This window comes from Triturus cristatus, chromosome 4_1 (genome assembly GCF_964204655.1).
Source record: "Triturus cristatus chromosome 4_1, aTriCri1.1, whole genome shotgun sequence".
Classification (NCBI taxonomy): domain Eukaryota; kingdom Metazoa; phylum Chordata; class Amphibia; order Caudata; family Salamandridae; genus Triturus; species Triturus cristatus.
In genome coordinates this window covers 992,344,871-992,357,271 of record NC_140585.1, presented here as the reverse complement: position 1 = coordinate 992,357,271, position 12,401 = coordinate 992,344,871, and the positions used below count along the sequence as shown (strand labels likewise).

Here is a 12,401-nt window from a genome sequence, read left to right as displayed (position 1 = left end):
TGGGCCACGACCTCTTACATATTATCTCATGGGACAGAGCTGTTATGGTAATTGCCGCTGACACCCAGAAGACCCAGAAGGTACTTTGTGCAGATGTGTGTGCTGCAGGTGAAAAAACAATAGGTAAGCGTTAGATTTGTGTGAATGCCTTGTTACTGCTAAGAGAACGTTAATATGGAACTGCTTGATGTTTGACTTATAAATACCAATAAACAAGAGTTTAAAAAAAAAAGCAACTTGCATGACCTTAAAAGTTACTGTTTATGTGCCACAAAGTGATAGTCGGCATGTATTTTGCATGTAAAAAGCACAAGCCAGGTGCGATCCCTGGAAACTGTACTAATATTAAAATCTTCGATGCGAGACCGAGGATGTCTCCGTGCCACATTCAGTGGAGTTCAGGTGGAGGCAGAAGAATAACTAATGTCAGCCCCCAGGCTGCCAAACAGAGCTGAAGCCAATCCATGTACATGAGCCGCGTGGGCGCCTCAGACACGAGGCGCCTCGGAGATGGAGCTCGCCTTTTTTAGTTTGAATTTCTGCTAACATTTTTAAGCAAGAGGAGAGCAGCGCTGCAACTTCCTTAGTACCTGGCCTGATTGTCCCAGGATCCTGACCTTTGCAAGCCACTGTACACCCCACTTTACAAAGAGATTGCGCCGGAAGCCGTTGTGAGTGATTGACATGCCAACTTTTACTCGCGTGTAAGTCGTGGGAAACATGAATGAGAAGAGAGCTAAAGTGCAGGCTGGAACAGAATACATGTGTGCTGACTGGCCAACACTCCCTGGTTAAAGAGGGCAGGGTCAATGGGAGGTGGGTAGAAGAAATAGTACCTGCATGGCAGCGAATAGCCACTAATCAAGTTAAATTAATCTCTACTAGGCCAATGCGCCTCCTCAAGTAACGGAAGTGATGTCGAATGTGTGAACCAATTAGGAGGACGGAAAGAAGAGCGACGCTGGAGTCAACCTATGCTAAGCAGCATGCGGCGTTAAAGCCTTATATTGAATACAGGGGTCATGGAGCTAGCGCTTCCGCGCTGCCAGGCTTGAGCTAAATGGTAGCCGTAGAAATAGTTCCTGAAAAAAACATCAGGTAGGGGACTTGGTCTCATTCTGGATCTGTATATCCAGAGCGCCTTCCTTTGCAAGAAGAAAATCAAGAAGTTTTCTATTGCTCAGGTCCTTTTGTCTTCGGAAATGGAAGGCTCGTTCATGTATCTTTATTTGCAGGGTTCCTATTTTGTATAATAATCCTGCAGTCACACAATATGTACTTGTGTTTTGGGGTGGACTCCTCCCACTGCCAATTTGCGGTCCTTATGCTAGGGCTATTATCTCCTCAGTCTTCACAAACTAGCCGTGATTGAGGTGCATCTTCGCCTGTCGGGGATTTTGGTATTCCTGTACCTCCGCACACTCGCTGGTTAAGATGGCTCAATGCAGCTGGTGGCAGACCACATTCAGACCACAACCTGCTTGCTCTTTGACCCAGGGTTTCCATCGGCTCTCCCCAAGTCTTCCCTCCAGCCCACACAGCATCTCCTCTTTATCAGGACAGAATTGGATACGGCCTCCCTCAATGCACAGATGTCCGTTGATATACTTACTCTGAAGACTGTTTTGCTGATTAACATTACCTTGATTCGGTGTGTTGACGAGCTGCAGACTTTGTCTATTCGCCCTCCTGGTGTGCCCGTTCTGTGGACTAAGGCGTTTTTCCTTCCTGAAGTGAGTACCTTATTTTTACTTTGGCCAACGCATACCTTTGTCCACATTCTATTCACCTCCTCATCCCACCAAGGAGGAGAGGCTGCATGGTGTGGTTCCTTGCATTGCACTTGAAGCAGTGACGGCACCTGCGATTGTCAGAATAATGAGCTGACGTTTTCTGCATTATACTGGCGCCAAAAAGACCAAAGCTATTCAGAAGCAGACAATTTCTTGCTGAACCGTTTATATATCATGATCTGCTACCAGGGGCGGCACTTCCGCTAAGGCGGAGGAGCGTCGCCCCACAGTGAAAGAGGGAAAAATAAAATGTTAATAAGAAGGTTATTATCATTCTATTTCTTGTTTCTTCTGGGCTCGGTTAGGGCAGGTGGCTCAGGGAGGAGGAGTGGATTGTGCACACCAAGTACGCACGACTGCTTGGCCGGCCGTCTTGGGCTGGCCAAACAGTCATGTGCTCTTAGCATGTTCCCCACCCAGGCTGCATTATAGCCTGGGTGGGAACATGCAATGGTTCCCTGTCCCAGTCTGAGCGCCCGTACCATGACGCTCAGACCAATCACAACTCTGGCTCAGGGAAACCTGTGTGCTTCTGGATTCTTCAGCAACTACAGAGAAGAGATGGAGGCTTCCGCAGCTTGGGGAGGTAAGTGTTTTGTTGTTATTTAAGTTAAATATTTTGTCAGTATTCAGCGTTATGCGATCTTTTCTGCACTAATTACTTGCCTGTCTCAGCTCAATTACTTATTCCTGATGCTTCAAAATTGTTGAATTGCATAGCGAAGCCTAGGTGGAGGGGACGGGTGGCTTAAGTTCAGCCTGAGAGCCACTAGGCTGCTGGTGTGAGAGGTGTTTTAACAGTAGTCGGCGGGTTCAGTGAAGGTGTTGACAGACCAACTCTGAAGTTATGTCTCCTTCAGATCTTGATGCGGAAAATAAAGACATATGAAACGGAGTATGGGTAAATTACATTCTTTATTTGACAATTTCATTGTTGGAGTCTTGGGGTTTTATTTGTGAACTTGAGACTAGAGAGGGCCTAGCCGCGCCCTGCAGAGCACAGTAGCACTGCCTTTTTAGGACTGAGGGGGCATAGCTTGCCCTCAAACTAGCCTTGTCCAAACATTTGCTAATGAATGGTGGAAGGTGACCAGAAGTTGAAATGTTGTGGTTTAGTGATGGGAAGATAAACGAACTGTGTGCTTCCTTAACAGGGGAGAGCTGCTTTTAAAGATGAATAAGCCTTTGAAAGCGAAAGAAGCGTATCTTCGAGCCTTGGAGCTGGACAGACTGAATGCTGATCTGTGGTACAATCTAGCCATTGTTTACATCGAATTAAAGGATCCAGCGGAAGCCCTGAAGAATTTTAACCACGCTTTAGAACTAAACCCCAAGCATAAGTTGGCATTATTCAACTCTGCGTTGCTCATGCAAGAATCGGGTAGGTAAACGTGGTCAACGTTGGTTAACTCATGCAACGCCTCTGTGCTAACGTGCAAAATCTTTTCAAATGGTGTCCGTGTGCAACCATGAGTCAAACTTTCCATTATTTAATTTCAAAGCAGATGCCTATTAAGTTAATAATGTCACTTTATTTTAGAAACTGCTAATAAAAATGAATGTTTCCACACCTTTTCAAGTTTGTTATTCAGGCAAAGTATTGTGTCTTTCCAGATCTTTACAGCTAACCTGAGGGTAAGAAAGGCAATTTTAATGTTTGAAATCCGTTGCACAGGGAACATGTCACCTTGCTTTACCTATTGAAATTAAACTGAATTTCGTTTATTCTTTTTTTTCATTGTTAAAAACATCAATCAGTCACGAGCTTTATATAGCACTAACAACAAGGCTTTAAATGTGATGGAAAAAGTGTGTGGGGGTTTTTCTACAAGGGGTGCCGTCTATGTAGTGAAGTGCGTGGCTTACACACGTAAACCAAACTTCTGTGATTCCAGTAGTGTGCCTCTCGACGAGTATATGTGTACTTCCTTCACACACATTTGCAGAGAATCACATGTGCACCTGAAAAACGTGACTATTGCGCTGTGCGCTCTGCAAAGAGGCCAAGGAAGGATGTACTATGCATCTTTTTTGACCCTCTTAGAGATATTCGCACGGCCTATTGGTCTGTTATAAACACCTAGAGCTCCCTGGGAGTGGCGACGAGATGTGACCTATTAGTCTCATCTATACAATGCAAAAAGTATTTTCTTGGGTGATTCTAGATCGATTGTAGGACTGGATAGAGGAAGAAAAGGTCCTCGGCCCCTTTCAAGCGGGTTTTACACAACGCACATCTACTATAGGTCAAGTCTTTAGGTTGCAACTTTTATATTGGAAAACTGCCATCTTTGAGGGTGGCAGTCTCTATTAGATATTTGTAGACCTAAAGTCAGCATTTGATTTAGTCCCGGGGAACTTTTTAAAAAAGTATTTGTTTATTACGTTTTCTGTCAAAGGAAATATAAATCACAGTGCGGCTCAAGACAGGTAAAAGCAAACATTATTATTTGGCATTGTGCAGTAGGTGGCAAGGACAGGCAAGGGGTTCTCAGGATATAACATGGCATGGAAGGGAGGAGGGGATAGAGTCTAGAGGGACTTACTTTGGTAAGTATTGGCTGACATGGGGGTTCCTTATTAACTGTGCCATGTAATTGAGTGTTTGCATGAGAATACTTTTGCACAGGTTTGTTGTGGTAGATTGGGGGAACTCTCCAAACCCTTTTCTGTTGGTAGAGAAGTACAACAAGGGTGTGTGTTGGCCCCTACGTTATTTTGTTTGTGTATTAATGGTCTTATAGATACATTGAACACCATTAAGAATAATGATGCACCTAACCGTGGCTCCTGTAAAGTACCAGCATTGCTGTTTGCCAACAATCCCCTTCTTTCAAAAACCCCAATGGGTATCCAAAGGATGTTAGATAGCTTCAATGGCTTTTGCTAGGTAAGGGGATTAGAAAATAATGTTACTAAAACCAAATTTATGGTTTTGAATCCATCTCGCTCCACACGTTCAAACCACAATAAATGGGTATTCTCCTTGAAAGGGTTTCTACTTTTGATTATCTACGACTAATTCTTAACAATCATATGGATTGGCTTTGCCAAACAAAGGCTAAAAGTGGTACAATACACAAGTGGGCTTGGGAGGGTGTATAGGGGATCTTTTTATAAACCGGTTAGTCCCACTATTGAGATATACAAAGCGGAAGCCCTAGATGTTATTTTGTATGGGGCAAGCTATGGGGATATAAACCTGTAAAAGACCTGGTGCAATTGGTGAACAACTTTTTAGGTAACTAATGAGCAGCTGCGGTCTGTGCAGGTGACAGCGGTGGGCCGGTGGGGTCGCGTTGGGGGGGGGATTTCAAGGGACGATGCCGAAGGAAAAATAAATAAATAATTTTCCCTCTGCATCGTCCCTCGAAATCCCCCTCAACGCGGCCCACCGCCTCACCGCTGTTACCTGCACGGACCACGTCTGCTAATGAACCTCCCGTCCAGCACCCCATTAATTCTGCTTTGACCAGATCTAGGTGTTAGATCAATTTTGAAGTGGATTTGAAGTAGGCCACTACTATTTTGGAGAAGAATATGGGTCACCCCTGAGATGATCTCCTATAGACTGTCCCTTGTGGAGAACTGAGGGCTACAAGGGCTGGGCAGGTTGCCATGGCTTCATTGTATCAGAGAAACCTTAAAAAGCATTAGCATTATCCTGCTGAGGCTTGCTTGGTGATGTCCAAGGGGGAACTGGCAAAAGGTTACAAAGGTTTTAAACTATCTTCCCTCATGATGAGTTCTTCCTTGTGAACTTTGACATCAACATTCACAGGGATTAAAAAAACATGCAGACTAGAGAATTTCTTGGATGAGCTTCAACCAGTGCTAACGAGGAAGCTTTACATCCCATTCAGGCATGGATCACTTCTGTTGCTCACATTTACTAACCATTGGAGGGGTGAGGGCTATGATTCATTGCTGAAATGCCCTTCTCGTGGCACAGCTGAGGAAACGGAGGTTCATGCCTTATTTGTTTGCTCAGCCTATAGGAAATTTAGGTCCACATGGCTTGTACATCTCTGTAGAAATCTAGGAACAGCGCACTGTCATCAGGCCCTTAGAATTTTGAAAACTAATACTCATCAACCTATTGTTTTAGCAGTTTCTAGATATCACTTTTCACTCTGGTGTGGTCGAAAAAGGTTTTTGAGAGGTTTGTCTATTTTGGTGGGGATGAAATCAGGCCTTTGCATTTAACAAATGATAGTCCTGTGAATTATGGGGGGTAGTATGGTTTATATTATATTAAATGTGCAATTTCCATTCCCCTGTTTCTATGTCCAACTTGGCACAGTGGAGTAAATGTGGGAGAATTTTTTTTTTTTCCTTCTAATTGTCGTCTAGATGCAAGGATGATACAAGGTTTTAGTGATTTTAAAATATTTTTTATCCCAAGAATGCCAACATCACCTTTTTTCTGGACTTTTTGGACACTGCATGTCCAAAAACTGCAACGTAATTTACAAGAATTCAAACATGCCTCGTGCAATCAAATACTCCATGATCTTTCCAGCAAAATTGTGTGTAGTAGCAGATGGGAAAACCTGGCTCTTCATCACCCCTGATGAAGTCTGGGACTGGCTGGAGGAGATTTGGGGACACCAGATGTACATCCCCTTTTACAGAGAGGAGCTCACCAGATGACCAGTGACAATGACATGACTCACCACAATGTTTTATCTAAGAGTTGAATGGCCCAGTGAGTTCATGATCGACACTGCAACGCTGGGTTCACGTATTTCCTGTATATTGAGCACTGCCTCACTCCGAGATAATGGCTGTATGATTCCTTGCCTCCTTCTCCTACGGAGTGTAGCTATTGTGGCTGGGAGGGAGAACTCCTCATGATATCAAAACTGGGTGGCGAACACTGCCTCCTAAAAAATATTGTATGTTTTGGGGCAACATGTGCTCTACAGAGTTAGGGGGGGCAATTTTGAGTCTGTCATGCAGGGAGACGGGAAGGATGTTTGTGGTTGGGGTTTCAGTTTCACTGTTTGTTTGTTTGTTTGTTGTTTTTCTTATGCAAAAGGGACAAATGATGGATGTAATGCTGAACAATGCAAGCATTCACCCCAGTCACAAAGATCTGGTTTTAATCGATCATTCTTTTTCTCATCACGCCACCCCAGTTTGGACCCAGACATATGCAAATCAGTCTTGACCCTGTGCCTCATGGGAACAGTCCAGCCTGAACTGCCAAGCCAGGTCCTCCCTGGACAGTAAACAAACATCCTGGGACCAGTTTCGGGTCATCAACCCTCATCAGCCAGGCTAGCTTGAATCCAGTGGCGCAGTGAGCAAGGGACCCACGTCAGGGCATACCCTTCCCACTTAGGCGGGTGACAAAGGAACAAATGATGGACGGAATGCTGAACAATGCAAACATTCACCTCCAGTCACAAAGATCTAGGTTTAATCCATCGTTCTTTTGCTCACCACGCCATCCCAGTTTGGACCCAGCCATATGCAAATCAGTCTTGACCCTGTGCCTCATGGGAACAGTCCAGCCAGAACTGCCAAGCCAGGTCCTCCCTGGACTGGAAACAAGCATCCTGGGACCGGTTTCAGGGCATCACCCCTCATCATCCAGGCTAGCTTGAATCCATTGGCAAAGTGAACAAGGGACCCACGTCTGGGCATAACCTTCCCACTCAAGGCGACAAAAGCAAAAGGAACAAATGATGGAGGGAATGCTGAACAATGCAAACATTCACCCCCAGTCACAAAGATCTGGGTTTAATCCATCTTTCTTTTGCGCATCACGCCACCCCAGTTTGCACCCAGCCATATGCAAATCAGTCTTGACCCTGTGCCTCATGAGCCAGTCCAGCCCAAACTGCCAAGCCAGGTCCTCCCTGGACCGTAAACGAGCATCCTGGGACCGGTTTTGTGGCATCACCCCTTATCAGCCAGGCTAGCTTGAATCCAGTGGTGCAGGGAGCAAGGAATCATACATCTAACATGGCAGCTGGGTGCGCAAACCACTCTCTGTCTAGACCCATGGTCCATCCCATTGCCAGGGCAGGAGCCGCTTCCCTCCTACACTTATACGTACCTATGGCCTTTCAGCTAGTCTCTCCGCCACCCTAATACTTCCTCTTTCGTCCCGCAGTGCCAATGTGAGGCTCATACTCTGACTCCAATGGCAACCTTTTGACACCTGGCCTCTATAACAGGCCCACTGATGACCTCGAACTGTAGACTCCTCTCCTGGAACATCAGTGTGCTAGGGTATTAAATTAAGTGGAGAGTGGTATTACAATACCTCAAGAGACATTCTCCAGATGCAGTCCTCCTCCAGGAGACGCACCTCCTCAGGACCACTTGTCGAACACTAGATAGATGGAGATACAAAATGGTAGCTCACGCTGGCTATACAACGGGTTCCAGTAAGGGTTGGTATTCTTCTCCGCAAATCGCTGCTATTCATCATGCAACACACCTGGACAGACACTCATAGGTGGTATGCAGCGATCTTGGGACAGTGAGAGGGCCTGCAACTCAATGTTCTATCTATCTACTTACCCCCAAGGCTACACAAGGCAGCGTTCTCTGACATCAGCTCACTCCTCCTTCAGCTTCCGGAGGAGGGTCTGTTGTTGGGCGGAGATTTTAATGCTACCATGTACAATGTAGCTGATCACTGGCCACTTTTTCCGACTGGGTCCTCTTGTCGGCCTCTGGCCGATTTCACAGCTGCACTTGGCCTTGTTGATGTATGGTATGCATACAACCCCACAACACCGCAATACACCTTCCACTCTGGAGCACATTGCAACCTACCATGCATCAACTACTTGCTTTGTCCCACCACCAGCTTCCCCACTTTTGGGATGTTTTCCACTTGACCAGGGGCCTCTCTGACAACTCCACTCTCTTGGCGACCTATGACCTGCCACTCCAAAGTCATAACTGCTGTATTGTGGTGCTCTAAGATACCCCTCATCTTCGCAGGTCTTCACAGCGCCACTGAGAAATACTTGGGAGAAAACATGCTCTTGGTGTCCTCACCACAGACCCTTTGGGAAGCCTACAAAGTGGTTATGAAAGGTCAGAGCCTCTCCTTACTGACGGTGTACAAAACGAAGCAGATGGCCTGTCTGGAAACACTAGAGAAAGAGATCCCGGTATTGGAATCCTAATTGACTGACTCAGGCCTGGGCAACTTATACCATTACTTACCCTGAAACAACAAGATTACAAAGACATAGCAACAGAAGCTGCTAAGATCACCGACTGTGCATCCCAACACCACCTCTATGAGGTGGGTGACACAATTGGCAAACTCCTGGCCTGGCTTGACAGGCGGCAACAAGCGAACCAGTAGGTGCTTGAGATGCTGAATGACGTAGGAGAACGAGCCAGAGACAGGCAGGGTGTGGCCAATGTCGTCGAAATCTACTATACTCCTCTATACACTCCTACCCTCACTGCCCCAGCTGAGGAGTCTTGGGAGTTGCTAGTGGATCTCTGAACTTCCAAGTCTCCCACACTCAGGCAGGGCACTCTTAGAACAGGAACATACAGAAGGCGAAGTAACGCAAGCTATTTGGGACCTAAATTCCGGTAATTCGGTGGGCCCCAACGGCCTCCTTATAGAACTCTATAAACGTACTGATCCAAAGGAAGTGCCACATCTCCTGTGCATGTTCCTTGACAGTCGTAGTATGGGTATCTTGCTTAGGGATCAGAGGTTGGCCAGTATGAGTGTCACACACAAGGCTGGTAAGCCTCAGGAAGATTGTGCCTCCCATCGGCCGGTGTTGTTACTAAACACGGAGGAAAGTTTTAGCGAAATTGTTGGCCACTCACCTAACCCAGGTGAGTCAGACACTCGTCCATCCAGACCAGTCGGGCTTTATGCCAGGAAGGAACACCTCACTTAACCTGCAGAGATTATACGTGTCCTAGGCCGTGCGGTGGGGCTCCGGGAAGATGCCCTTGTGCAATCACTTGACGCACGGATGGCTTTGGATACGATTAAGTGGCCCTACATGTAGGAGTTCCTGAGCAAACTGAGGTTTGGCCCTCATTTCATGTCACGGATAAGCCTCCTATGCATTGTCCCCCCTGGCCCAGGTGACAGTGAATGGAGGCACTTCCCCCGTGTTCCAACTCCACCGTGGCAGGAGTCAAGGATGTCCGCTCTCCCCCCCGATTTTCGCTCTTGTCTTGGAGCCCTTGGCCATTAGATTTGAGGGGAGACCCTCATCAGGGGCTTGCGTTGGTCCGCTGATTGGGAGGACAGGATCTCCCTCTATGCTGATGACATCCTGCTACACTTCGCTGACCCAGTTTTTACCCTTGACAGGATAAAGCACATGCTTACCCTATTCCTTCGGTATTCTGGTTACACTATTAACTGGAATAAGTCCCTACTCTATCTCTTCCACGGTGGCGCACCAAGTCTGCCTACTGGGTGTGAGGCTTGTGTTGTTTCGGAAAGTTTCAGGTACTTGGGGATCTTCATTAATGGAGTCCCAGCCACTTTCCATGCCCACAATTTGGAGCCACCGATCGCACGCCTGCAGAGTGACGTCAAGCACTGGTGGTCCCTGCCTTTATTACTCCTTGGGAAAGCTGCCCAATTTAAAATGATGGCCATTGATTTCTATTGGAAGTAGGGACTAGGGCTTCCTGTGTTATTGGTTGGTGGGACTAGGGTGGGACTAGGGTTAGGCCTTTAATTGGAAGTAGCAATTAGGGGTTCTGGTGTGATTGGTTGCTGGACTAGGTGTGGGACTAAGAGTAGAGTTAGGCTTTCTATTGGAAGTAGGGATTAGGGCTTCCTGTGCCATTGGTTGCTTGGACTTGGGTTGGGACTAATGGTAGGGCTAGGGCCTCTATTGGACGTAGAGATCAGGGTTTTTGAAACTGATTGTGTGCTTGGACTAGGTATCAGATTGGCTGTAGGGTCCTGGTCTCCTATTGGTTCTAAATTTTAGGGTTAGTGTTGTGATTGAATAGTGTTAGGGCTAGGGTTCCCATTGGCTGAAGGGGTCACCTGACTACTAGGGCTATAAACGGTCAAGGCTTAGGGCGTCTCAGCCCGGGTGGAGAGGACAAGGGTGAGTGCCTGTTTAAGCCTGTTAAGGGTGGAGAGGACAAGGGTGAGTGCCTGTTTGAGACTGGTCGGGACCAGGGCCAGAAATGCTGCCCATTTTCCCATTCAGTAATACCCACCCTATGTATGTGTCCCTCTGTATATAAGCATTTAATTTCACTATAGATATGTACCTATCTTTGTGTGGTGCTTCGTATAAGCATGTAGAATAATTATGTTTAAAAAAAAAAACCACATCTTTGGTCTACATGTATTTGCATCCATTTTGCATCTATGTACCTCCATGTACTTGGATCTGTGTGTCTGTTACTTTTCTCCTGAAAAAGCATATCCAATGCACTACCCTATTTCACATCCTGTACCTCTATCACTATCTTTAATCTACATATACGTACCTCCTTAATGCATCTATATACTTCCAAAGTACTTATGGATCTATGTTTTTATCACTTTCTTCAAATTTAGCATTTCCAATCATATTTCTCAGCCTATACTTCTCTCAATATATCTTCTAGCCCACCTTTCTGACTCATCTCTAACTTATTTCTACTACTCTTTCCCATGCACCACCCTATCTCTCACCCTATACATCTATCATTATATCCTCTACATCCACTCTCTCATTTATCCCAAACCCCATACATCTACTATGATCCCCAAAATAACCCTTTCTAGACTCTCGCCTACTCTACCCCTCCTTGCATCATCTGACACCTCTTTTACTATACCGATCCCCCAAAACAAACCTTTCTAAACCCTTCCCTCTGACTCTTCCCCTCCAAAAATCCTTTTTACTCATCCAAAAGCCTCCTCCTCCTCCTACTGCTATGACCTAATAAAATAAATCCTTCACTCTTCTATCCCCCCACTATCATTTTCAATCAAAATAACAGACTAACATGTTCACTTCTCTAATTCCATATTCCACTATACTAATTCACCACTAAGCCTTTATGGGTTCCAGAGTAGCGTGCTACTCGCCAACAAAGCATTTCAACACCCCATCAGGGTTCACAAGCGCAATATAAAGGCAAACCTTTTTCCCTTTTCTACCGCTCCCCAACTCTTCTCAATCCAAATAACTGACTAACATATCCACCATTCAAATTACTTCATATTTCACTATACAAAGTTTCAACATTAATCCTTTGTGTTCCGGAGTAACGTGCTACTCACAAGAAAAGCGCTTCAACCCCCCCATCAGGGGTAACAGGTGCTATATGAATGCAAACCTTTCTTTCCCTTCTATCCCTCCGCTATCCTTCTCACTCCAAATAACTGACTAATATCCACCACTCAAATTACTTTCATATTTCACCATACTAATTCACCACTAATCCTTTATGGGTTTCCGGAGTAGCGTGCTACTCGCCCAAAAAATCGCTTCAATACCCCATCAGTGGTCACAAGCGCTATATAAATACAAACCTTTTTTCCTCTTCTTTCCTTTTACTATCCTTCCGAATCCAAATAACTGACTAACACATCCACCACTTAAAATTTACTTGCATGTTTCACTATACAAATTCAAC

General features: G+C 45.7%; 1 protein-coding gene across 2 annotated transcripts in view; it reads left to right on the top strand.

Moving 5' to 3' along the window:
• TMTC3 (transmembrane O-mannosyltransferase targeting cadherins 3) overlaps positions 1-12,401 on the top strand; it is a 368,984-nt gene that overhangs the window by 319,275 nt on the left and 37,308 nt on the right. For both annotated transcript variants that reach the window (XM_085653910.1, XM_085653909.1), the window contains exon 13: positions 2,948-3,174. In XM_085653910.1, the coding sequence (XP_085510036.1) occupies positions 2,948-3,174 (227 nt within the window). The remainder of the gene's footprint in view (positions 1-2,947; positions 3,175-12,401) is intronic.